At 48.5% G+C, this 27658-nt stretch overlaps 2 protein-coding genes across 3 annotated transcripts in view; one reads left to right on the top strand and one right to left on the bottom strand.

Annotated features, from left to right (window-relative positions):
* Positions 1 to 2720, bottom strand: part of LOC143824513 (ras GTPase-activating protein 4-like) — a 32729-nt gene extending 30009 nt beyond the window's left edge. The window contains exon 1 of one of the 2 annotated variants that reach the window (XM_077311887.1): positions 2478 to 2720. In XM_077311887.1, the coding sequence (XP_077168002.1) occupies positions 2478 to 2542 (65 nt within the window). In that variant the 5' untranslated portion in view covers positions 2543 to 2720. Of the gene's footprint in view, positions 1 to 364; positions 444 to 2477 lie in introns of those variants that run through there. The other variant, XM_077311888.1, reaches the window with a different exon arrangement.
* A 15807-nt stretch (positions 2721 to 18527) lies between these two features.
* Positions 18528 to 25993, top strand: LOC143824547 (putative methyltransferase DDB_G0268948). Its single transcript, XM_077311932.1, has 6 exons — positions 18528 to 19000; positions 19883 to 20043; positions 20983 to 21196; positions 22198 to 22298; positions 23343 to 23480; positions 25354 to 25993. The coding sequence occupies exons 1-6, from the start codon at positions 18890 to 18892 to the stop codon at positions 25442 to 25444; spliced, it is 816 nt and encodes a 271-aa protein (XP_077168047.1). The 5' UTR covers positions 18528 to 18889; the 3' UTR covers positions 25445 to 25993.
* Positions 25994 to 27658: the final 1665 nt, after the last annotated feature.

Raw genomic sequence — 27658 nt, 5'->3', positions numbered from 1 at the left:
CATTGTATTATGATGCAAACCGTCCCAAGCCTGCATGCAGGGATACAACCAATAATAAACAAACAGATACATAAATACAGACATGCTAAGACAAACCCGGGTGCTCACCAGTACTTATTTTCCAGTGGGAAACTTTTTTCATTTAAATGAGGGCAACCAGTAACAATGGCCTACAGTGGCCCTGCCAACTTTCTGAAAAGCTCGGTGGGTGCAAAGTGAAACATTAGCGGCTGCCATGGTGCCCACGGGCACCATGTTGGGGAACTCTACCTAGAGAGCAGCCATTTGGGCGGCAGCCTTTTGGAAGGATCCGTGGCAGAGAGGGCAAGGGCGCTACACCTCCTGCCTGCCTTTGTGCACATACCGGAAGTAACAGCAAGAGACGTTCCTTAGTGGCAGGATGGATTCCGACATGGATCAGACCCTTGGCTTGTTCGCCATGATACGCTTCCTGGAACTTGTCTTGTCTTTCCGGCCCGATTTCTTGAGTTGCTGGCCGTGGTCCTGGCCTTGACGCCCGTGAGGTCACGCTTCTACCTACTGCTTTTCCTGTCCCGCGTCATGACTCTGATGTCATGCAAGCCCCTGAGAGAATCTGCAGCTCTGCATATCTGGAAAGGCTGAAGACACTTAGGGCAATGTATCCAGGTCTCCCTGCCTTTAGTTTTTCCTCCCAATAGCCCTGCGAGGTACACTGGGCTGAGAAAGACTGACTTTATTGATTATATGGCATGTGTGTGACATGGCCAGGAGATCCTAAAACATCCAGAGGTGGCTTGCCATTGACTGCCCCTGTGTCATGACCTTGGCATCCCTTGGATGGTCTCCCTTCCAAGTGCTCACCAGGGCCGACCCTGCTTAGCTTCCGAGATCTGACAGCATTGGGCTTGCCGGGGCTATCTAAACTGAATAATGTTGGTGGGAAGGGGGAAAGAAGGCGGGGGGGGGGGCTTTAAGGAAGTCCATAACCGCCCTCACAACCATGAACAGAGCTAGGAATATCAAGTCTCTCCTCCCCACGAGACACAGCAAAGCAGGCAGACAGAAAACAGGAGCAGGCTAACCCTCGTTGCAGTCCTTTGGTGTTTCTCGTTGCGTTTAAGAACCTTTTTATAAAGGCCACAAGGACTAATAAGGCTGATTTCATCCATGGCCACCTTTGACCTTGCAATGATGGTTTCAAAGCCAAAAAGGTGGGTAGAAATCTTCCACCAGTGGATCGTTAAAAAATAAAACTCATGCAAGGCACTTAACAAAAGCTTAGGCAGGAACATCAGCTGGTGGGAAAGCAAACTGAAGGGCAGGAAGAATACTGTGCCACCTTCCAACCCTGCCCTTGGTTGTTAATGCCACAGCAAAGAAGAATGCCATCTGGATTAAGAGGACAAGGGGAGGGAGGGTTTGCAACCAGAGATGGGGGAGCACAAAGCAGGAGAACGTCTCACAGTGGGAGACACCGATAGCCTCCGCTTCCCCGCTGGCAGCACAGAGGCATGCCCACCTCACAGGGCTGTTGTGCGAGAGACTGTTGGATGATCACAGCAAAACGCTACAGGGAAGCATTGTGACTGAAACGGCAGCCCTGTTTTCAAACGGGAAAAAGAAACAAAAATCCATCGGGGAGTTAGTACATGACGTCTCACCCTTGCGAAATCTGCAGACTGTTTATATTTTTTCCCTTCTCCGCAGCCCCAAAAAGGAAGCAGGAAAGCACACATGGTGCTGTTTTTAGATACCACCAGTTGAACCACGCCGGCGAGAGAAAAGAAAAAGTTATGGGCAGAAAAACCCAATGCTTCCCAGGCAGGAAGGCAGGTTGCCAGAGGTAAAACGCAGGAGAAAGTGCCATTCGGGTGACAAACCCTGCTCCCGACTCCAGCAGGACACAGAAGGCTAAATTCCAAGGGGTGCCAGTGAAATCAACAGGGCTTACTTGAGAGTAAACATGCAGAAAAGCCAGGCAGGGAGGACAGCTGCCCTGTGCCTGCTTTATGGGGTATTACATTCTAGTGCAATCGCAAGGCTTACTCTGGAGTAAGCGCACCTGGGCACAAACCACCAGACAGACAGGGAGTACACTCTGCCCCCCCCCCCATTTGACAAAGTCAAGAGGATGAAGCTCGTCGCAAAAGAAAACGCTCAGAGAATCATGGAGTCGGAAGGGTCCCCCAGGGCCATCTAGTCCAACCCCTTGCAGAACGCAGGAAATTGACAACTGCCTGCCTAACCCCCAGTGACTCCCAATTCCACGGCCAGATGATGACCCCCCCCCCAAAAAAAAAAACAGAATCCCTGGAAGAAATCCGCCTCCCGCCCCCAAAAGTGGCGACTGGCATTTCCCTGGGGATGCCAGAAAGGGCCACAAGCGCCAAGCTCAGACTCAATCCGCCCACCCACTCACCATCTGCCTCAATTCACCAAATCGAACTGAAATCCCTTGCTGGGATTTGAGGATTTCCCCCTCCCCTGCGACTTACATGTCCTTGGCCGGCAAGTTTTTGCCCTCCACTATTCGGATGAACAAAGAGCTCCTTTTGGCCATTGCGAAGCGCAGTCCGGCTGGGAGAGGCAGGAGGAATTGACTCCGCTTGGACAGCTCGGACGGGGGAGCTGGAGTGGGAGGCAATGCAGAGACACCCCCTCTCCCCCCAAAAGAGGCACCGATTCTGGACCCCCCCGGGCGCGAACCCCGAATCGAGGCTTCCCACGTCGCGTTTCCACGACTTCGTTTCGGAAATAGAGCCGCTCCGCTCTCGTGCCCGGTTTTTGATCTCTCCGCCAATCAGGAAGCCGAGAGCGCGGAGGGGCGTGGTCAGAACGGCGACTCCCGCGGCGATTGGCCGGGCCGCTTGCCAACTGCCCACGCAGCCGGGTGTTGCGCTTCTCGGGTGCGAAAACTCCCGCGGGCGGCAATGCGCCTTCGGAGCGCTCTCTTCCACTGTGCCAAAGGAATGAAGCACAACACAGACGCACGCACACCTGGTGCCTGTTGCATGAAATCTCGGTTGTGCTCTGTAGGGAAAGAACTCCGGAGTCAATCGGGATTAAACCGGGGTTGAACCGCAGCCAGGCGCTTAAATGTGGATGGGAAGCCAAGCAGCTGGGTCCATTCCACACTCATAGGATAATGCACTTTCAATGTGCTTTGGAAGCTGGATTTTCCTGTGCGGAACACAGGAACTCCGAAAGTTCATTAAAAGTGCATGTGATAGTTTGCGCAGAGTGTATTACATTTGAAGCCCCCCGTGATGGGAAGAAGCTTTTGTCTCTTGCACTTAAAGAAGGGACACTGCAGTTTTGAAACCAAATTCTAACCTGCGAAATGATTTTTCACCTGGTCTCAAAGCACAATGACTGAGAAACAGTCTCACTGTGTTCAACTGGAGTAAATACCCTACAAGGCCGTGATTTTTTGGATATACAGAGGTTTAGTGCAGGCTCTATGAAGTTGGCATGTAGCTTGCTCTCAAGGAAGTGTGCAGCATAACCCTAGAGGGATATAGCCCTACTATGTGAGACACATGCCCTAGAACAGGGGTGGCCAAACTGGCTCTCCGGATGTCCATGAACTACCATGAACTACCCCCTGCTGGATGCTGGAGAGATACAGTTTTTCCACCCCAGCCATAGAAAATCCACAGAACGGTTGTGAATAGACATGCATTGGACTGCACAACATTTCAATTTGAAAATATGAAATTTTCATGCCGTCAGCAAACGCTGGCAGGGGCTCATGGGAATTGTAGTCCATGGACATCTGGAGGACCACAGGTTGACTACCCCTGCCCTACTGCCTGTTGAGTGAGTCTGCAAAATGGGAAGGCCAAAGCCTAAACCCACATCTTTCTGTCACCAAATCCATAATTTTCCCCACCATCCCCAGTTTCTCCCCTACCTTCCCAGAGGCGGCTTCCCCCCATTCATGCCCTCTTCTGAGCCATCACTCCCACCACCTTTCTCATACCACCAATGGCTGTTTAGTAGCTATTTACTGCCTTGCAAACCAGTCTCCGGTGGATTTTGGCCCCGCTCCCAAGGATTAATGGACGTTTTTGCTTTACGACCTCAAACCATTCAGCTGTCAACAAGCACATAAGCTGAACCCAGGATTAAGAGAGGGTGGAAATGTTCTGTCCAAAAGAAAACAGATGCCATTACATTATTAACTGCTTTGTGGGAGGGGAAGGCAAGCCTCGGTGGCTGAACAGGGAGCCAAGGGTAAACCCTTTTTGGAGAAAACTAGAAACCCCAGGAACCAGGGGCCCCAAACCTGTAGGTTCTCCGTTTTTTATGATCTCCTGGAGCCTGTCCCTTGAAAGGCAGCTTGATCCACAGTCTGTGCATCCCTCAGATTATGGGGAGGGGGGCAGACAGGGTCGGTCGAATGAGATCCACGGCTCCACCAGATTGTCCTGCAGCTTTTTAAAAACGGGAGGGTGGCAGAACAAGGGTTACCCCTTCAGCATATCAAACTAGGATCCGGGAGAACCATGCTTGACTCCCCGCTCTTCCGTGTCCTGGGTCCGTCCCTTGGTTGCCACCTCACCGACCGTACAGGGGTCTTCTTGTGAAGAGAGCCATGTAGAAAACCCACTTTTGAGCAGTAAACGTGGGGAATAAATACAAATAAATACAAATAAAGAAAAAAGGGGGCAGAGAGGCAAGCCAGAATCTTAGCGTCTAGTTTGTTGTTACTGCTGCGCTGGGCCTGGAACCTCAAGATGAATGTTGTGCTTTTCCCTTGTCAAAATACACATAAACCCAGAGCCAAGAACTGTCCCTGCCAAGCGTCAAAAACACATTTATTAGCATGTTCCTGTCCAACTGCGCCCTGACACAGACTCCTTATTTTACACAATCAACGTCTTTTAGGACAAACATAGCTGTTTGGTTAAACATAAGAGGGGAATTTCAGATCTGGGCGCAGGACACAGAAATAAACGGGCGACTATCTAGCAGGTTTTCAGCACTGCCAAGTCAAATCCTGTATCTGTACTCCACAAAGCAGTGTCTTAAAAAACAAATAAATCCCTAAGCTCAACCAGCTCAGGATGGTGGTCCAGTTTAGCCTGCACTGACAAGGTTTGGGGAACAGCTTCTGTGCAGGAGCAGTCTATCTGAATGGGGATCTTAAGCCATAACACACTTAAAACATCCGCCTGCATCCAGCGTGGTGTAGTGGGTTATTTATTTAATTTGTATACCACCCCTCTCGGACTCGCCATCTCAGGGTGGTGAACATCTCAATCAAGATTACAATTCATTCCAGTATAAAAAAACCCATTCAGCAACACTGATACACACACTCTATTTTGTTGCTATATAACAAGGAAGTAGGAGGGGTCAGAAGGAGGGGGCATGGGATGGGGGGGAGAGCCAGCAGTGGGCCTAAAGAGAACTTGACCCATGGGCTGAACGGGGGTGGGAGATTAGAGCTCCTATAAGAATAGATCGCCATCTGATTAATTGTAACGTATGGGGTGTTTTTAGGGGGGTTTATTGTATGTTATTATTGTCTCCTGCAAGACCTTCTGGCATAGAGATAGATAGATAGATAGATAGATAGATAGATAGATAGATAGATAGATAGATAGATAGATAGATAGATAGATAGATAGATAGATAGATAGATAGATAGATAGATAGATAGATAGATAGATAGATAGATAGATATAGGCAGGCAGGCAGGCAGGCAGGCAGGCAGGCAGGCAGGCAGGGAGGGAGGGAGGGAGGGAGGGAGGGGGGAGAGAGAGAGAGAGAGAGAGAGAGAGAGAGAGAGAGAGAGAGAGAGAGAGAGACTGCAGGTCCGGCGGAGGAGCTCTGTCTGGCAGGCCATGCAGAACGTGTTCAGATATTAAAGTGTCAAACTAGGGAGACCCAGTTTCGAATCCCCACTCTGCCATGGGAGCTTGGGCCAGTCGGAGACACTGAGCCTAACCTACCTGGCATGGTGGTTGTGAGGCTAAAACCAAGGAGAGGAGAACGTTCTAACTTGTTTTGTGCTAATTCTGGATTGGGGGTTTTCCCTGGAGATTTGGGAGTGGAGTCTGGGGTTGGCAGGATATAAGGCCTTAGAATCCACCCTCCAGAGCAGCTGTCTTCTACAGGGGGACCGACCGCGATGGGCTGGAGATTTGTTGCAATTCTGCAAGATCTCCAGGAGTCACTTGAAAGTTAGCGAGCATCCTTGGGCCTAAACCAGCTTACAGGGTTGTGGCACGAAGCTGAGGGGCATGCATCCTGCCCTGCGTTCCCAGGAGGAAGAGCAGGATCAAAATGGATAGATGTCCGGTGCAGAATGATCATTTTTATGGGCAGTTTCCCACCCATCCACAGAGAGCCCTCAACAAGGGCTCCTGCCTGAATGCCTGTAATGACAGCCTGCAAAGACTGTTTAGGCGCCTTACCTATTTGGGGATAAAACATTTCAGTACTTTCTTCGCCACTCACACCAGGCTGCCTCCTTCTGGTGCATCCAGAGGTTCAGCGGCTTGCCCCAGGAGTGGGGTCGGGGAGCATGAAGTGAGTTCTGTAATTCTGCCCCTCCCACCATAAAAAAACCAGAGAAACGCTTCAATATCCATGACATTTTGCCTTGATGTGCCCTTGCAGGAGACCTTTTTTCACCGTTTTTGGCGTGAGTCACAATTCTGAGTCCTGGTTTAGACGGTAGCAGTGACTCATTCAGGGACATAACAACTAACCTCCTCTGAGACCAATAATTCTCTGTATGTCAAATGACTGAAGAGGAGGGGGAGGCAAAATAACCCAATGGTACAATAGAGGACAGCAGAAATTTATTGAATTAATAATCCTAATACAGTTTGTGTTCGCTTCCTCGAAATATCCATAACCATCAGGGGATCTGCCACAGCATGTTGTTCACAAGCATTAACTCAGAAATCTGTCTCAAAGACAGCCTTAATATAAAAATCTCTCAATTCTTTAAAGTAGTACAAATAAAATAAATCTGTCAAAACATGCCTACACCCACACATACAAGTATTTTTAGAAGAAAAATTGGTTTTTATATGCCGCTTTTCTCTACAAGGAGTCTCAAAGCGGCTTACAATTACCTTCCCTTTCTTCTCCCTACAACAGATACCCTGTGAGGTAGGGGAGGCTGAGAGAGCCCTGAGATTAATGCTGTCAGAACAGCTCTGTCAGGGTTGTGACTAGCCGGAGGTCACCCAGCTGGCTGAATGTGGAGCTGGGAATCAAACCCAGCTTGCCAGATTAGAAGCCGCCCCTCCTAACCACTACACCAAGCTGACTCTTTTTTATGTCTATAAAATTCTATAAATTAAATACATACAAACAAGTTCTCATGAGGGAAACTCTCTCCCCTTTCAGTTTTCACTTCCCCTATACTGTTGGCAGCCTCTTGTGGTGCAGAATGGTAAGGCAGCCATCTGAAAGCTTTGCCCATGAGGCTGGGAGTTCAATCCCAGCAGCCGGCTCAAGGTTGACTCAGCCTTCCACCCTTCCGAGGTCGGTAAAATGAGTACCCAGCTTGCTGCTGGGGGGTAAACGGTAATGACTGGGGAAGGCACTGGCAAACCACCCCGTATTGAGTCTGGCAAGAAAACGCTAGAGGGCGTCACCCCAAGGGTCAGACATGACCAAGTGCTTGCACAGGGGATACCTTTACCTTTTATACTGTTAACAGACCTGCAGCAGGATCATTTCCTCCCCTTTCCCCACGCACACCACTGGTAACACTGCCTGAGCTGCAGTGGTTCCTGACTATTCCCACTGTCAACAGGGTCACTGCCAGGCCTACCACAGCTCCTGGCCAACCCACCACCAATGGTGATGCTCACCAAAAGAGGAGAAAGTAAGTGTGTTGCCTGCCCATGGCCAGACAACACTTTTGTTTTTAGGGGGATTTAAGCCTCTCCAATGTAATCATCATAATAAAAACACTTTCATGTTTCTCTGCAGTCCTGGGGTGTCCCCCAAGTTTGCAGAACTATCGGGTTAATGTTAGAATGGCCCCGATTTGCAGATTTAAGTATCCACCGATTAGACCACTCTGGACTATTAGAACAGAAGATGCGACTACCAGAAACCGGCAGCCACTTAAAAATACATCAAGGCACAAGGCACACGATTATTGTGCACCAGCAACACATGAGGACAATTGCGTTAAAGCACTGGATTTTGAACCAAGCGGCAGACCTGCCCGCCTTCAAATCCAGCGTGGGAAGCTCTCAAACACACACGCACACGCACACTACCCTTGTGGTAGCTGGAGATGGTCATGAACAAGGCTATATTTTGGGATGGAATGATGCCGAAGCCCCAGCTTTGCCATCTGTCCCCCTGGGATTTTAGCACAGCTTCAAAGACGATAACGGGGGTGGGTGGGGGGATATTCTAACAGTGACAGTATGAAACAGAGAGTTCAACGTCACCTTTGCCTCCGTCACTGTGAGGCTGGCATTGATGCACTGGGATCCCTAAAGAATGATTTCCTGTTTTCAGCAACAGAATAAAGAGGATCAGATCCCTTTTTTCCTCTGGTTAATCCACCGGGTATCTCAGTTCAGAAAGACCCCAAAGGCTTGCCAGCCTCCAGGTGGGAGCTGGAGGCCTCCTGGAATGACAAACAGCGCCCTCCCTTGGAGGGAATGGCCACTTTGAAGGCCAGGTCTATGGAATCAGATTCCCGGCTCAAAAGCCACCCTCCCAGGGCACTGTCCCCAAACCTCCAGAAGTTTTCGAAACCAGAGTTGGCAACGCTAAGATTCACTAAGGACTAGCTACCCTTTGATTCAGCCAAAGGGGACCATCTCTCCTTGTGTGGATTGGGCCACCAGCTCAAGTTCTTTCTCCTTTCTGATAGTTCCCTCTCTCAGGTCAATTCAGCAGTGGAATTGGCTGCCTAAGGAGTTAGCGAGCTCCCTTCGCTGGCCGTCTTCAAGCAGTGGCTGGACAAATCCTTCTGTCTGCTTGACTCTGTGTAGCAAACCTGGACTTTCTCAGTGGCCTCCAAGCCAAGGACTAACCGGGACTTTCTCAGTGGCCTCCCAGCCAAGGACTAACCTGGACTTTCTCAGTGGCCTCCCAGCCAAGGACTAACCGGGACTTTCACAGTGGCCTCCCAGCCAAGGACTAACCTGGACTTTCTCAGTGGCCTCCCAGCCAAGGACTAACCGGGACTTTCTCATTGGCCTCCCAGCCAAGGACTAACCGGGACTTTGTCAGTGGCCTCCCAGCCAAGGACTAACCGGGACTTTCTCAGTGGCCTCCCAGCCAAAGACTAACCAGGACTTTCTCAGTGGCCTCCCAGCCAAGGACTAACCGGGACCAACCTTGCTTAAGTTCTGAGATTTGATGAGCGCAGGCTGGACCGGGCCAAAGACGCTCACCAAGATGCACTGTACCCGCCTTCTATCCTTGGCAAAGAACAGTTCCCCTTTTGTCCAAATTTGGAGGAGGCTTTGGAGGGCAACGTTTTTAAAAAGAACACTCGGTTGCGTGCACACATATGTAGAATTGTCATATTTTCCTTCCACCCCTGCCAAACCTGCCTGTCCCGCCAGGAAATGGATTTGGGTTACGAGCATAGAACAAACACTGCCTTAAACAGACGAAGGAGCTCTGCTCTGTGTATTTGAACGGCTGCTATTCTTTATTAAATAGAAGCAGCCTCATGAGATGAAACATTCTGACATTGTGTGTGTTTTTAAAGGATCCCTTGGCTGCAGTCCCAACACAGCCCTACTGGGAGCAAGCCCTGCTGAGTAGAACGAGACTTATTTTTGAAAAATATGCTTGGGATTTCTCCCTTACAAGGCTAAAAACAGGACATACCTTTAAAATATTATAGTGAAAAATAATTATACTCAGAAAAGACAATCTGTCCTTCTTCTGTTTTGGATGTTTTAGCTTCAGCATGAACCCAAGACAAAAGGAGATCTGTAGGCTAAATAAATTTTCTGAAGTATTTCTTCATTTGTTTCTTCTTTGTTACGATTTTGCAGTTTTAATCAACAAACGTCCCAAGAGTTCTCTTTCCAGATTTTCCCTTTCTTAAATATTTCTGCCTGTAAGCATTGGGGTCATACCATAAACCCAGGCAGGTATCTATGAGTATTAAGATTAACAATCACTGATGAAGGTGCAGGAAAACGGGCAGAATACCGTTTTGATTGTTGATCATAGTTAAGAAATGGAAAAAAATGAAAATAGAACACTTGGGACTTTTGTGGATTCGAAGTGTGAAATCATAACAAAGAAGAAACAAATGAATAAGTACTTTAGAACATTTATCTAGCCTACAGATCTCGGTCATCTGGAGGTCAGCCATAATGGCGGGAGATCTCCAGGTGCTACCTGGAGGATGGCAACCATACCCCCACCCAAGAGACTCTCTGTTTTCCACACAGGAGTGGGGCACAAGCCGCGTTAAAGCCCTGCTGAGCTGCTCCAGCCGACCCCACGGCATTCAGAGGATTACCAGGCCTGAGCTGCAAACCACAGATATATATATTTTTTTGGTTACGTCCTTTTTGGCGGTGGGAGGAAATAATCCCTCTGGAGGAGATCCACAAGGGAGCTTTGTGGATGGAAGGGAGGCAAAGGTCATGGGGAAATAACCCACAGAGTCCCCGGAAGCCGAGCAGCAGGACTGGCATAAAGATTTCCACGGAAGGAGGCTCATCCCGGGGAGTTTTATTGTCTTTTCAAACACCGCTCTGCTGCCAAGATCCTCCTCAGTGGCTATTTTTAGTTGTTTTCTTTTCTATTTTTAAAAATCTGGTCGGCAGATGACGTCTTGGAATGAACTTTTGCACCCCTAAACACAGAGGAGGACAGGAGGAAAGGTTTCCCAAGAGCACGGCCGCCAGGTGCAAGATTTAACTATCCATTCCATTTTTGTTTCCAGCTATGCTGGGATTGCATTTTGATCCTGGCCTTTCTCTCAGCTCTCTCCTCCTCCTTTTCCTCCTTATTATCCAGGCTGGATTCTGGAGATTTTTGGTGGAGGGGATCACTTGGGCATGAGACTGGGGTCACCATGGGCAGGTCGTTGGGAGTTCCTGCATTGTGAAGGGGGTTGGATTAGATGACCCCTTCACAATGCAGGAACTCACAACTACCTGCTGGGTCAGGATCCAACCTCCAACTGAGTGGAATCTGCAGCTCAGAAACTGACCTTTTCGCATATGTCATATGTAGGTTAACTCCCCTGCTATGGATCCTTTTCCTCATGCATTTTGAATGCACCTGGCAGATTGAAGAATGAAACCAGACTGGGGAAGGTCATCCATATGCTGGGTCAGGAGGTTCTCGAACAGTTGGGTCACAGCGACACAGCTTGTAAGCTAAGAAGACCTCCCTTTCACTGCCTTACAAGGTTTTGCAAAGATGCAAAATCAAGCAAAATAGATTCCACTGAAGGTCACCTTCTTCTGGCTCCGGGAAGTGAAAGGTGTGTGTTTCCTGTTTCACACAGGACCATCTCAGTTTTTTGCAGAACATCTGGCTACAGTTCTGTTAGGGTGAGGAAGGGAAGTCTTCTCCACATCGATCCAATGTTGGATAAAAAGAGGAAGGGACCACTTGCTTAGAAATAGTCAACAGGCGTCTGTGCTGAAAGAAATTAAAAGTTTGGGACCGAGAAAAGTTGGGCCCCACGAGCTGTATAATAATATTGGCCAGCAAGTCACAGCCGAATCATGGAGATCCTAGGACCATGGGGTTTTCAAGGCAAAAGGGAGCAGAGGTGGTCTTTTGCTTGGTAGCACCCTCAATCACTTTGGTGGACACCCATCCCTTCCTAAACAGGATCGATCAGTCTTAGATTCTAAGGTCTGAAGAGCTTGGACTAACCTAGGCCCATTCCGCACACACAGGATAATGCACTTTCAGTGTGCTTTGGCAGCTGGGTTTTCCTGTGCAGAACAGGAAAATCTACTTCTAAAGTGCATTGAAAGTGCATTATCTATTGTGTGCAGAATAGGCCCTGGGCTATCCAAGTCAGGGAGCAACTTCATCTCCGTTTGCATAACCTATTCCAGAGGGCCTATCCAGTTCAACTTCTGCATAACTCTTTGCTTCCGGGGGAGGACCAATGTGTCTTGTGATCCTAATGGGAAAGCTGGAGGGTGGGTAAGTCCTGACTAGGCCAAGCACAAATCAGGACCACGGCTAGCGCCAAGAGCAAATTTGAGGTATGGTTGCTGGTAGGTGGGAACTTAAGCTTCAATAGCCTTGCAAAAAGACAGGCCCTCCGCCTTGGCTAGGATCTGAGCGGTCTATTCAGTTTCAGAAGTGTGCACTCCACTGGGGCTAGAATGCGAGGTGGGTGAGGCTGAGAGAGCTCTGAAAGAACTGTGATTAGCCCAAGGTCGCCCAGCTGACTGCACATGGAGGAGCAGGGAACCAAACCTGGCTCACCAGGTTCTAAGTTGGCACTCCTAACCGCTACTCCATGCTGGCACCAAGGTCACCCAGCTAGCTGTGGTTCTGGATAGTTCTAATCTTGACAGAAGATTCAAGGTATTTAGAAAAGCCATCCTTGCGTCAAACTAGCTGTCATAGATGTGGAAGCCCCATCATCAAAGATCATGGACATTATCAGGCCCAGCAGTGGCACACTGAAGATTAAGGACTAGACACTTGTGAAAGTTAAACCAGGAATCCCAGTCTTAATGCCTTCCCACATTCTTCCCTTTCCCAGTGCACCTGTGGGACTGCTGCAGGTGCACCTCCCCATCACAGATTTCAGAGCACAACTTTCCTTTGGAAACTCAATGTCCAGAGATCTGGAGGAAAGGGGCTCATACCGGAAGAATATCTTCTCTAACACCCTGGCCTGGATAGTTCAGGTAAGCCTGATTCTGTCAGATCTCCAAAGCTAAGCAGGGCTGACCTTGGTTAGCATTTGGGTGGGAGACCTCCAAGGATTGGAGTGGTAGTTCCTCCAAGGAACAGTAGGGGTCATGATGCAGAGGCAGGCCATGGCAAGCCACCTCCAGACATAGCTTGTCTGACCGCTAGACAACCCACAGGCCTCCTGCTTATGCCACACGTGCCATGCGACAAATAAACCGGCCTGTTCTAGCATCCCTGAGAAAGCCCCAAGAACTTTCCTGACCCCCCAGGAGGTAAAACAGGGCCGTCAACCTGGCAGCAAGCAGCAAACACCCTAGTAGCACAAGCCCTCTAAGAGGCCTCAGACAACCTGCACCAGCCGGCCGAATAGAATCCATTGCATCTAATTGAAAGGTGCCACCCGGCCACACCACTCTCGGCACAACGGTAGCAGTCGGGCCCCGCTTCAGGCGCCATTAAATCCGCAGCGGCTCTCGACCCCCACGGGAAGCTGCTTTTGAGGGGTGTCAAGAAGCAAACCGCATTCAGCCGCCTAATGGCAGGTAATGGCAGCCAGGAATTATCGGTGCTCTAAAAGGAGTTTGCTTTTGTCAGCCACCATTCAACCGACGGCTCCCCCGCCGATCCGGTTTGAATGGCAGCTCCCTGGCAAAGAGAAGGTCACAGAACGGAACGGGCATCCCGGCTAAAGAGGCGGAGGCATCAAAAAGCCCTATTTGGCAGAGGGGGCTTGATTAAGCGCAGGGTGGCTCGTTGCACACACGGATGCGCTCACCTGCTGGCATGTGACTCACCACCTCAGTGGCTTTGGTGAGTCATGGCCGGGCTGGATTGTTAAGAGTGAAATGGCAAGGTCCCCCCCCCCCCCCCAATTCTATCAGCATTGTGAGAGGGTTAGCTGTCCAAAGCTCTCTAATGGGAAGAAATGGGGAGCAGATCCGGGTTAAAATGACACATCTCCGAAGATCTTCATGGGGGCAACGTTTCCAAGTCTGATGCTCAAATTTTGTGCAATTTCAACAATGACCGGATCGTTTTATTTCGCGGTGTCAGCTTTTACCACTTACCAGTTATAATGGTATGCTGTAAAGTGCTCTAAGATGCTTAGGGCTGATCCTGCGTTGAGCAGAGGGTTGGACGAGATGGCCTGTATGGCCCCTTCCAACTCTATGATTCTATGATTCTAAAGTCACCACCAGAGACTCCAGAACAATGGGGATTTCAAGGCCAGGGGCTGCACAGAGTTGGTTTACTATGGCGTCCCTCTGCAGAGCATCCCATCCGGGGAGGTCCCCATCCAAGAACCAACCAGGGTTGACCCAGCTTAGTTGCCAAGATCTGACAAAATCGGGACAGCCTGGTGTTATGTTGCTTAGGGAAAGTCTAAGAAATGTGGAAAGGATTGCCCAGTTTCAGCCAATGCATGGCAACGCCACTGGGGTTTCAAAGCAGGAGAGATGTTTGCCACTGCCTTCCTCTGCATAGAGGAAGTCATGCAGCTGGCTGCACGTGGAGGAGCAGGAAATCAAACCTGGCTCGCCAGATTAGAAACTGCCCAAAGGAGTCTCAGCGTGGCTTACAATTGTCTTCCCTTCCTCTCTGTGCAACAGGCACCTTGTGAGGGAGGTGGGGATGAGAGAGCTCTGAGAGAACTGTGCCTGGCCCGAGGTCATCCAGCTGGCTGCATGTGGCAGAGGAGAGGGGAATCAAACCCGGGTCTCTGGATTAGAAACCGTTCGTTGCTCTTCACCACTACACATGGCTCTCATGTCTGTTTGTGTGTATTCACTTTGTCTGTCCTGATCCCCCAAATCTGCCTTAAACAGGGTAGGTTTGTTGTAGTGTACTCCATACTTTTCAGACCCAGCTCAAATATAATGAGAACGGGTCTATCATTGTCTCTTTCAATGGGAATTTGACATTACTTACTGCCTGGTCCTTCTCATCAGAGATGCCGGGGATTGAACCTGGGACCTTCTGCAGGCACTGCAGGGCCCCTTCCACTAAAGCCGACCCCCTGTCCACTTCACCGGGTGCCTCTTAGTATTATAAGAGAGGAAGTCATCTCTGTCTAAGAAAGAATCTCAGGGCATGGCCCTAAAGATGTAATGCAAACAAGAATCTACCCGCATGGACATAGAAATCACTGCTTTTTGACCCAAATGAAATCTCTCAGTGGATTCGTTGCTGTGAAAGACTATGAGATCAAAGGCTTCCCCAGTGCTACGAACAATATTGGGGAAGCGCATGGCTGGGGGGTATCAGAGAGAGAGAGAGAGAGAGAGATCCCAGCAACACACTGCTCTTTAATATGTGTTTTTTTTCAATTGGCATCCTCATTCTTAAAAAAATGACTTTCATCTCAGCAAACAAAAAAAGAGAAAATCTCAACAAGGGGACGTTCAAAGGGCAGCAGCTTAATCTGTAGGCTTTAAATCTCTAAAGTGGGCAGAGCTCAGCTATATTTGGCCATGGGGGAAAAACAAGGTCTATTCCAGAAATTCTTTTAAAACTGTTCCATCCCCCGGGATACCGTTTCTGAAAGCAGCGCTCTCTTGAAATGTCTTGGCTAACAAGACCAGGGCTGCAAACAGCTCCTACAGGCCCCCAGGAATAGATTTATGGAGCTTGCCCCATATTATTGTTCTTTGGATGTCCAAGTTTGATGCATTGTTCCTGTTTACGTTCTATGTGAACCGCCCTAAGCCTTAAGGGACGGCGGTATACAAATGCAATCAATAAATACATAAATATTATTCAGACCCAACTCAAATATAATGAGAACAAGTCTAATTGATGTAGCTCACCTCTAACCTGCTAACCCTTCCTGCTTTCTTTATTTGGGAAGCTGTCTGTTGGGAAAGCCCCTACAGGTTTTACCTTCTCCCCATCTCAAGATTCCCCTCTGGCATCACTGGAAAGGCTCAGACCAGTTTTTTCCTGCACCTCTCTAAACCCAGGATAATTAAACCTTTGTTCCTTTTACTCTCAGGAAGCTACAATAATAGCAGCTTTCATAATTCCCATGGGTGCTCAGCTTTGGCCTGATCTGAACTCAGTACCCTGGGATCTGCCTTGCTTGCCCAATACAGAGGATGATTCCCCTAGGAGCAGAAACATTTGCAGTAGTAATTGGGGAGTATCCACAAAGCGGTTTTATACAGCCTCCTGCAGCTGCCATTCCTTCCCTCACCACTGGAGGGCTCTTGGAATTTAAAGAAAAGTAATTGACAAATTGCTGCCTCAGTGTGTCAATTACCCATTTCAAGGCGCATCCATGTCAATTACATCTGGTAATTGATACACTATAGTTTAAAACTAGCAATGGACATATTGCTTTATTGTGATACTACACTGATATGTCAATCACAGATTTTCTTTTTTTAAATCTAGAACAAAGTCCTTCAGGAGTGGGGATAATGGCAGCCGTGGTGGGTTGGAATAAGCCAAATGATACCACTGTGGGCAGGACATTCCCCTCCATACATCATGCAAACACACTTGTATTTCCGAAAAGATCCTATTAACCAAGTTTGGAAAGGTAAGATGGCTCCCGGAAAGAGGACATTAGGGGAAGCTGCTGTGCAGAGGCTGAAAAAAAAGACAAGAAACAACAGGGGGCTTTCCGCACCGGGATCCTTATAGCAAATTGTTTGCTGAACGAAAAATCGCCATTTAAAATAGTGGAATTCGTCATTATGCATACCTGACTTTGTAGTGGAATCCAGTTGCGTTTCTATCGTTTCCCAAAGGCTTCCGGTCTCAGCAAAAATCGCTAGAAAGGAAGCGCTATTGCTGAGCTCGTCCCGCCCCTGGCCGTCAAGCAGCCAATGGGCAGCCATTAGCATGCTCCCAAACAGCCCCTTTCCCTTTAAGAAAGGTTTTTTTTTTAAACACACCCATTGCAACGAATATGTGTTGATTCGTTGCAACGGAGAGACCCATCCAGCTGGCAGGTGTGTTTGAGCTGTCGTTTTATCGTTGCCACGCTCCTCCCGAGTGAAAAAAAAAAAATCCCCCCCCCCTCACGGGCCCGATTTTCGGCCGAAAACAGTGTAAAAAATAAAGGGAAAATACATCAGCAAACGGGCTTCTCTGTGCTTAGTGACTAAACAGCTCTGGGGAGGGACTGAAGCCGGGGAAGCCTCTAAATAGAGGCTCGCTGGTGGGTTGAGCCCCGCTTGCTCGGAGAAAAAAAAATGGCGATCGCTTCGTCGGAAGATCAGAGGAGAGAGCCAGGGGGAGGGACTTTGTAGAAACCACAACAATGGTAACGCACAGAACTTTCCCGCTAGTGTTGCAGATTGGTTGCAGGAGTGTAGCGCTTTCCGGAGGGTGAATCCACTTTTGGGGATTTCCCTGAAAGCGCTACAAGGAAGCGCTTTTTGCAGATCGGTTTCAGGTGTGTGGCAGATTGTCAACGACGTTGTGCATAATGGCAAATCTGTAGCGTTTTCAATTGGCAACCATTGTGCGATTTTGAAGGCGTGCGAAAAGCCCCCAGAAATCACACATCTTGCTCCAGAATGACCATGAATCCTTGGTGCGGAAGCAACCCCAGTTGACCTGCTTTCCTCTCCAGACCTTCTTTGAAATGGTGCTTAAACGGCTACCTTTGTTCGTATAAACTCCAGATGATCCGAATGCACCCATAACTCATTTTCTGCTTCGTAAAGCTTACCATTAATGCTGGGCAAGCCAATTTGGCCCCACCCAGCTTAAGCAAAGCACACCTTGTCCTATTCCACCCTTCCCTCTGCTTTGGGCTGTTCCATTTTTGAGAAAATGTGCTCCTTCCGGGTGGAATTGAACGTTTACATTTCCCTGATCTGTGGGTGTTTTCATGCCGTCCCTTGAAGACGTTCCGGTTGGTGCATGGAGAACTCTGTGAAGTAGTCTAGGGCTAGGCGGAGAGACTATGAGTGCCTGGCCCAGGAACGCATCACTGAATGGAGATCTGAACCCAAGTCTCTCCTGTCCTCACCCAACAGGCTGACGTAGTGTCAGGGGTGGCCAAACTACACTCTCCAGATGCCCAAGAACTACAATTCCCATGAGCCCCTGCTTTTCCTGCAGCCCATTGAGTGGATTTAGAAAGAGGGCGGGGTCAAGTGGGGCTCTTGCCCAGCAAGGCTTCTGAAACTTCCTATTTCTTATTAAAATTGTGCTTTTACATGCATGAAGAGGCAGCTCCATAAATGGGAAAGTCCGCCACCTAGTGGTGAACATATACCACTGCATCCTTCGAGCTCTTTCGTTTTCTCTGGTTGGTGTAACTTCTATAGATTCCGCAATGCTTGCACTCGAAAGCTCACACCTTGAATAAATCTTTGCTAGTCTTGCTACTGGACTCTTATTTTTTTGTGCTACTTCAGACCAACAGGGCTACTCAGATGAAATTAACCCTGGGTGGCTTTGCCTGTGAGTGATCCCTAGTTGTTTGTGTTGTCTTAAAGGTGCCCTGGTCGTGCTCCTTCAACCCTGCAAACTGCTTGAATCCTATAGGTCTAACAGAGTCCAATGCAGAAAACTGGCCCAAAAGTCGACGTGCATAGGCCACAAAAGGCAAATGCACCTAACGGATCGCTTCCTTTCCCTTGCGGCTGCGGAAGTGTGCGTGCACTCGAAGGAGCCATGTCCCTTGGATCAATCCGGTTGGGCCTTAAGGGTGCCCCGGGGCTCGAACTCGGCGCTGTCCTGTCGGAAGCGAACCCGCGTCTGCGCGAGGCCCGAATCTGAGCCTGGGCTTGGGCGGCCAGGCAAGGCGGAGCGGCGCGGCGGAGCGGCCGGGGAAAGGGCTGCCTCTCCGCCGTTGCATAACCGCCGCGGCGCCGGCCCTCCCTTCCGGAGCCCGCCCGCCTGCCCTTCCCCAGCCGGGCACCGGCGCCGCCCCCGAGCGGCCAGCTAAGGACACAGAGGCCGGAAAGTCCAAAGGTCCCGATCCAATCAGGGAAGGAGCAGGCACAGCAGCCACGAGCGGCCCTTCCCCGTGCCCCGCGCGGAGGCTCCTGCAGAAGCGCCGCTCCGGTGGGCGTTGCAAATAATGGCCACGCGCTTGTTCGAGGGCAAGGCGCACGCCTCCATCTACCAGAGGTACCGCTTCGCGCCCCCCCAGCAGCTGCGAGACGCCGTCTTCGCCTACCTGGCCAGCAAGGTAAAGCGCGCCCCTGGAGGCCCCGCCCCGCGCCTGCAGTCTGCAAAGCTGGGGAAGGGGGGGGGGGAGCAGAGGCCAATTCCCGGGGGCAGCAAGGTGGGGAGGGGGGGAGAGAGCTGCTTTTGGAACAGTCCTAAAATCTGTGTGTGTGTGTGTGTGGGGGGGGTGGAATTGGATGAGGAGGAGGCTGGCTTTGGTGAAAGGGTTTTGGGGGCAGGGGTGGGAACTTGGAGAGGGGTGCATATTTAGGGTGGCAGGGGGAGGGCTGCCAGATTGGAAAACTCTGGGAGATTTAGGGATGAGTCTCGGGAGGACAGAGACCTCAGTGGGGTACATGGCCCTAGAGTTCCACCCTCCAAGGCATCCGCTTTCTCCAGTGGGGTTGATCTCCGAAGTTCAAATAAGAGTTGGAATTCCAGGGGCTCTCCAGGTCCCACCTGGAGGTTGGCATCTGCTCCTTAGTTTGCCTTTTTTGGGAAGATGGAGAACACTGGTTTCCGAGCTGGCTGCAGGATTTCGGGGATCCCCCAAGGAGGGCCCTTGCAGTGGGCAGTCTTAGCCTGGAAGGGGCGGGCCACGCAAACCAGTTGATAATGTTCTCATGAGCGGCTGATGACCAGTATGAGAGGAGAGTAGCAGAGCAGAAGGGGCAAGAGATCTGGTGCCAGTCTGGAGAAAGCCAGTGAAGGCCAGACTCTGCCACCTTGGAGCGGGCATCGTTAAAATGCCCATGAGCTTCTTGGGATGTCGTAGCGGCTTAACCAACTGGCCGCAGGCTCCGTGGGTAATTTTCGGCCTTGTTATTGACGAGGAAGAAAAGCAGGCATGTGGGACGCCAAGGATTTTGTGTGTGAACGGCAGGGTGTGTCCCTCTTTCCTCAGAAAGTGAGCTCCTTTCGGCTGGCGGTGGACGTGGGATGCGGCTCAGGTCAAAGTACCCTGTGGCTGGCGGAGAGGTTTGAGAAAGTGGTTGGAACGGACATAAGCGACGCTCAAATTGAGGAGGCCAAGCAAGCTGCCCATCCGCCAAATGTCTCTTACCTGTAAGTTCCCGTTATTCCATATTGGGTGTACATAAGTGGCATGCACCCAGTCACAATAAAGGATTCTGGGAATTTACCCAGCATTCCACTGAATCAAATCAGCCAGGCTTATGTTATGGCCTATGGTGCCAGCAGGAACCTTTCCCTGCCCTCCTCCAAGTGACAACCTTTCAAATACTTAAAGAGTGCCAACATGTCCCCTCTCAACTTCCTCTTCTCCAGAATGAACATTCCCAAATCCTTCATTCTTTCCTCATAGGGCTGAGTCCCCAGGCCCGAGATCATCCTAATTGCTCTCCAATGCACTCTGTACAGTTGATGATGTCCTACGAAGAAAAGGATCTAGAGCTACTTTTCTCTGCAGTTTGCCCCCAAAAGTACATCCAGGGTTGGAAATTCACTCCAAGAGAATTTCCAGGCATATTTAAGGCCTAGTCATAGCTCTCTGATGAGGTGTATCCAATAGGAAAGCAAATCTCATAAAACCAGGGCCATAAATAAGGTCTTGCCTTGATTTATGGTTTCACATTGTCCCCCAGGGGAGTCCCATGTGAACTGGGGGCTGTTCTTTCTCCAAGTGCCTATTCTGCACACAATAGATAATGCACTTTAGAAGTAGATTTTCCTGTTCCGCACAGGAAAATCCAGCTGCCAAAGCACATTGAAAGTGCATTATCCTATGTGTGCGGAATGGGCCCTAAAAGAGCCTGTGCCCCAGCTATGATAGCCTCCATGAACCTGGGCCGAACTCAGAATGTGGCCAAGAACTGCCCCAGAATCCGCTGTAATTTGCAGAGGTTCTGTTGCAGAGGCACCTACGTTTCCAGACAGAAAGTTCGAAAACAGCAGGGGGGCAGTGTGCATTTAGGCACTGTCTCCTAAAGTGCATTTAGGCACTTAATGAGCAATAAACACGGTGTTCCCTGCTTCCTCTCCCAGCGTGTGCCCTGCAGAAAACCTCCCCTTCGAGGATGGCTCCGTGGACTTCATCTTCTCTTTTGCTGCCGTCCACTGGTTTGACATCCCGCGCTTCATGAAGGAAGTGGAGAGAGTCCTCACGCCTTCTGGCTGCGTGGTGCTGTCCACCAACTGCTTGGACATGCAGGTCTGCTACAAAGATTGTACAGAGAAGCTGACGGAGATCTTTCAGGAGGTGAGCCAGTAAGTCGGCCTTGCAGAAGAGAATCCAGAATGCTGTGCTAGGTCAGGGGGGGGGGGGGGCTAGGGAGAAACGGATCAGAGAGAGGCGAGCCTGATTCTACATCTTTGGCTTTGCATGCCAAAGTCTTTGGTGCTTTCCCCATAACTCCAGCTAAAAGGATCAAATGGTAGGTGATGGGAAATATCTTTTCCCTTGTGCAAGTGTTGTGTCTTGCTCTTCAGCAGATTCCTGCGTCTCAACATTCATGCACATTGACTTCTCAGCATGCACGCTACTGCAAACGAGAGCCATGTGACACCCTTGGAAGGTTTCACTTCAGAAGCAGGGGGGGGGAGAGCTGGATTGCAAAGAACGGAAATAGTTGGACACACAGACGGTTTTGGAAAGATTCAGTTGGGCAGCCTGTCTGAAACGACTGAACCAAGTTTGAGTCCAGCAGCAAATTTAAGCCCAACAAAGTTTATTTCTGGGCATGCACACAAAAGCTGATACTCAGAATTAAGCATGGTTCTAGGATTTTGGAAAGGCATCCTCCAAATTTGCCCCATAGAACGGTTGAATCATAGAAACACAGAATCATAGAGTTGGAACGGACCTCCAGGGTCATTTAGTCCAACCCCCTGCAGAATGCAGGAAATTCACAACAACTTGCCCACCCACGGTGACCCCAATTCCTTGTCCTTGATTACCCCCCCCCCCCAAAAAAAAAGAAACCCCAGGATCCCTGGCCAGTGTGGCCTGGAGGAAATTTGCCCCCTGCCCCCAAAGTGGCAATCCCTGAGCATCCAAGAGAGGGCCACAAGAGTCAAGCTCAGACCCAATCCCTCTTCTAAGAAGAGGTTATGATCCAGGAGGGATGGGTTTCAAAATACAGTGTTTGTAACGGGGGCCAAAAATATATACGGTCGCTCTAATGTTGGGAGATTCTCACAGATAGAGCGGGGACATCCAGAGGTTTAGCTCTGTTTCCATGATCTCCTTTTCCTTCTCAGTTTCGGAAACAGACATTCAAATACGCTAACGACAAAGTCCGTTGCATAGAAGATGAGTACAAAATGGTATTCGATGCCATGCTGTTTCAGGACAAGCAGAGGTGAGTCAGAGGTGCCATTTGGGATGGCTAAACGTGCAGGTGCGATTTGGCTAAGCCCTGCAACAGCTCCTTGGCATCCTGTGTGCCCAGGGCCCCAGTGGGCTGGGCACTGGTGAGAATCTGGATCAGAGCCCTGGGCACAAGCCCAAAATGGCTGCCAAAGAAGGTGGAGCTAGCTTCAGGGATGAAGCCAGAGTGCAGGAGAGAAGAGGGCCATTTTAAAAGACAGTGGGACATAGGGCTGAGAGAATAAAACCTTTTCACCTGTGAAAATGTTGTTAAAACCAGTATTGTTTTTAACCTGCACACCTGATTGGATCTTCAGTGGCCAATCAGAAACCCTGCTGGGCAAGAACCCCACCTGGCCCAGCTTGGTAACCCAAAATGGCAGCCGATGCTCCTGTCAACCCGTTGATCTTTTCCTGGGGTTTGATATCCGAGTGTGATCACTTTCATTAAGCTGTTGTCTGTTCCTGTCCTTTTTTAATTTATTCTTTTTTGGGTGTCGAGTCTCAGCTGATTTATGGTGACCCCTCATACGGGCTAGTATATGGATGGGAGACCACCTCATGAGCTCTGCACTTCTCTCCCCTTGAGAACTCCACGAGGGGTAGCCGTAAGTCGGCTGGGACATGGCAAAAAGAAAAAGACAAGAATTATGAAAGAATCCAAGAACCCCCTCCCCTCCATTCTGCTCCTGCCTGCTTATCCATCTTTATAAGACCATTCCCTCCAACAATTTCACAGGTGAAAAGGGGGAGAACCTTTGGAATTCCTCTGATCCTTATATCTGTTGGAAATAAATATGCGAGATTTGTAGTGTGCACTCTTTCAGTGCCATCTGTCGCAGTCATAGTCAAGATTGACATCCCAGGTGATCACTTGCATGAGAGGATATCCCACCAAATCCAGCCAGGTCTGAATTCTGAATGAAGACAAACGTGAGCAGGGTAGAAATTGCCTTTCCACCCACTTTTCTTGCAGAAGGCTGTTGAATCCTCCAGATGATTCTTCCCTTCCTAAACTGTTCTTATTTCTTTCCAGGGTCATGGATATTTATGGCACAGTGCCTTTCACCGTGTCTACGGTTCTGGGGTATTTCCAGTCCTTTTCTATGTACCAAACCTACCTCAAAGATGACCCTGAGGCAGCCAAGGCCCTTGTCCAAAACACAGAGAAAAGGTAACTAAAAGCCTAGAATAAATAAACCTACCGGAGACCCTAAAGAAAACATGCCTGTGTTCCTTTGATCAGAGATGGTACCCTGTACGTATTTTCTCCATCATGGAGAAGCAGAGAGAGGGGAGGAAATGGTGTCAAATGAACAAGTGGAACAGAGCCCCTATTCCCCTCCCAATAAGCTTCTTCTTTCCGTTGCAACCCTTGCTGGTGCAACCTAAAAATAAAAATCATGGGTCTCCTTGTAGCTTTATTCACCCTTGCCCTATAAGGACTGATTCCTGGAATTATCTCTTAAGGAGAAAAATGCAGTGTCTCTGAACATATGTAAAGTGTATCGCCCTCAACACAGAGCAACTGCAGCCTTCTGTCCCCAGTTCTCCAGATTCTCCCCCCTGCAAATATTTGATGTTAAATATTTTCTGCCGGTTTTAATAATTGAGATCTGTACCTTATTTTGCCTTCTCTGGTTGATATTAAATGTGCTGACACTCTCTGCTGATCTGGTAGTGTGATGATTTGATAATTGACATGCGCTGGTCTGTAAACCCCGCCTTGCACTTCTATTTTTCCGGTTAAATGGACTTTTTAAAGCTTATTTTTGTTCCAGTTGCACGAAAGAAACATCCGTATCAGCAAAACACAAAAACAAAATGGCAGGGGGGGAAACCTTGCAGGGACAAACATATCCTTGTTATGTTATGCCCTGGCCTGAATTAATGGCTTAAGCCGGTGTTTTCATGGGCGTTTCTTTAATGGCTTTGTTATCCATTTGTTAGAAGTTTTCACCACTGTAGGCATCAAAGGTTTCATTTACTGCCTCATTAACCCATGGATCCTGTTACTATTCAACAAAGATTGAGTCCAATAGTGCCTTTATCAATGATGGTGTGTCAGTTTACTAATTTGGCACAATTTACCTTTGCCTTTATATCTCTAACACTTATGATCAAAATCACATCAAAATCACAAGATGTCATAGTCCCATTGTATACGGCACTGCTCAGACCACACCTGGAGTACTGTGTGCAGTTCTGGAGGCGTCACTTCAAGAAGGACGTAGATAAAATTGAAAGGGTACAGAGGAGAGCGACGAAGATGATCTGGGGCCAAGGGACCAAGCCCAATGAAGATAGGTTGAGGGACTTGGGAATGTTCAACCTGGAGAAAAGGAGGTTGAGAGGTGACATGATAGCCCTCTTTAAGTATTTGAAAGGTTGTCACTTGGAGGAGGGCAGGATGCTGTTTCTGTTGGCTGCAGAGGAGAGGACACGCAGTAATGGGTTTAAACTACAAGTACAACGATATAGGCTAGATATCAGGGGAAAAAATTCACAGTCAGAGTAGTTCAGCAGTAGAATAGGCTGCCTAAGGAGGTGGTGAGCTCCCCCTCACTGGCAGTCTTCAAGCAAAGTTGTTCATTTTGTCTGAGGAAGAGTGCTTGCACTCCAAAGCTCACACCTTGAATAAATCTTTGCTGGTCTTAAAGGTGCTATTGGATTTAATTTTTGTTGCGCTACTTCAGACCAACACGGCGGCCCACTTGAATCTGTCACTACTCAAAACCATTTAGCTCGACTGATGGATCTCTTACTAGCTGTGGCACAAATAGGATTTGCTGCTGCTTCCACATTAAAAACTAATAATGTTGCAGTAGGCAATTCAGCTGTAGATTCCCCTATCCCTTTGGAAATACAGTGGTTAAAGGAAAGGGCAAGCTTGGGGTTGATAGAGATCTCGGGCCTTGTAACTTTTAACGAGACATGCCAGCTTGCAATCTGGAGATTTTGCAGTCCTAGCAATTCTTACTTACCAAACAGATGAGTTTTGGAATGAATCCTGATTTTTTTCTCACTTAACCTTCCCTTCTCCTCAGGATCCTGGAAGTGATGGGAGTTTCCTCGCTTGAGACTCCGTTGGAGATCAGGATGCGTCACGTTGCTGTTCTCGGGTGCAAGAAGTCCTGAAAGGGACTCGGATCCATGCAGGAAACCTGCAGAATGGCTGGAAATACACGAGTTTTCCCAATATCGAAAACGGCTGATTACTGTTCGGAGGGAAGGAAAATAATCAATTTATTCCAAGAGGACCAAAAAACAAGGGAGAGCCTAGGGGCTGCCAGGTGGCTTCCTTATCTGCCAAAGCCATATTGCTTTCCGGCTTTAAAGTTAAAAGTGACAGTGTGGTTGGAACAGGCTGTAGACCCCCAGAGCTCATCTGGGTCAACACTTGGTTGAGCCTATCTTACCAGGTGCTAATTAGAATACGACAGGAGAGTCCCTCCTTCCAGTATATGTTACTCTGAACTCCTTGTATCACAAACAGTCACAGTTTATCCTGTAAACAGTAGCTCACCTTTCATTTGCGCCTTAATCTCTGGTTTGATTTCTCCCATCTCCTCATCTCACTCCTGCTGTTAAATCTTCCAATTTTTCTCGGTTTTGGTAGTTGATTTCACATTATGATTATTTTTTGGGTCTAAAATCAATAAAAAAAGTTTTTAAAAATCTATAAAACAGCTCTTCTGCTGTGTGTGTGTGTGTTTTGTTCAATGGCTGTGTTGCCTTTTTTTTTGCAGACTGTCCAAAGTAGCTTTCAGCGTCAGATTGGGGGGGGGGGCAATGAGGGAGTCTATTAAAAGCACAATCATACATTCATTTTCTATAGAGCAGGGGTGGCCAAACTGTGGCTCTCCAGATGTCCATGGACTACAATTCCCATGAGCTTCTGCCAGCAGACATAGTTCCTTTAGTCTTTGGGAACTGCCCTGTATCAACACATGCCTTGATTGATTTGTTTTCTTCATTTGATACCCTGCCTTTCTCCCCAGTGGCAACCTAAAGTGACTTACGCCGTTCTGCCTTTCCAGGATGGAATCTGTAACTGGAACTGTCTACAATTTTACTTTTATGCTTTGCCATTTTATGCCAATAAAGGTACTCAGTCACCACTCCTTCACTATATCTTCTTCACAGCCCTGCAAGGTAGGTCACTCAGCAAACTTCCATCCTTAGTGGGGCCTTGAACCTGGGTCTCTTAGGTGGTTGTCCACAAGTTTAACCACTGATTTACACTGGATCTTCCTACAAAGGCCCTTGGGATGGATTGCTTGAGGCTAGCAATCCTGCCACAAAAGGTTTTCTCACTACATCATGATCCCAGGGGGAATTAAGAAAGTTTTGAGAAGACAGAATCTGGGCCTGGCTATAAGCCTATTCAAACAGAGGGGACAAAAGTGAAACTAACAGATGAAATCATAATAACAATCAACTGACAGTCAATCTCTTTCTTTAAAGTTATTTTAGTCTTTGACAGTTAATTGAAACAGTTACAGAATAATGGAGTTAAAACTGGTCTTATCTTGCTTTGTTAGATGTAACTCATTTGTACCTGCTGACCGGCTCATTTGCATTTTTGATTAGCTTGTATTTAGTTAAGAGCAACTTATCTAGACAGTAATCACCTGATTATTACAGGTGACATTTGGAAAAAGATAAGACTGGTATTTTTCTATAAATATGCACTTCCACAGTGATAACCAAATCCAATTTCCCTGAATGGAAATCTCAGAAAATGGGATGTGATTTCTGGGGATGTTTGATTGGGATTTGTTGATAATCCCTAAAAGCAGAGAGCCAAAAACTTGACACTTAGGTTGCTTTTAAATCTTACCAAAATATGATTAAGCAACACTAGGAACTTTGATAATTTTAGCATTTTTACAGTAATTGCAGGGTTAATTTTCACATGTCTATATTTCTTACTGTGTTGCACAATAAAGAGAACTATTTCTTTTTCAATGAGATCCGTTGGAATTCCAGGCCCTATCTGGAGGGTTGGCAAGCCGAGCAATAGCAGTGGAGTATGTCACAGGGCCTAATTGTCTCACTTCCAGTTCCCCCTGAAATGCAGACTGGCCTACACTGCAGTGTTGTCATCTGCCTCTCACCTGCAACAGGGAAGAGTAACTAATAACCGTAAAAGTATTCACTGGACAGTTTCGCTTTTAAAGGAGGTGATTTTATGGGATGGGAAAAATGAAATGGACACGCATGCTTCCAAAAGCTCCTGCCTTTGCTTGTAGCGTTTTCGCCCAACCAGCACTGCTTCCCAAATCAATACAAGCCAAGGTGAGAGCCTTTACTTACACCGGCCTTCCATATATTTTTATTGGGAGAGGA

This window comes from Paroedura picta, chromosome 15, assembly GCF_049243985.1.
Source record: "Paroedura picta isolate Pp20150507F chromosome 15, Ppicta_v3.0, whole genome shotgun sequence".
Lineage (NCBI taxonomy): Eukaryota > Metazoa > Chordata > Lepidosauria > Squamata > Gekkonidae > Paroedura > Paroedura picta.
The sequence above is the reverse complement of the archived record's forward strand: the minus strand, read 5'-3'. Positions and strand labels throughout refer to the sequence as shown.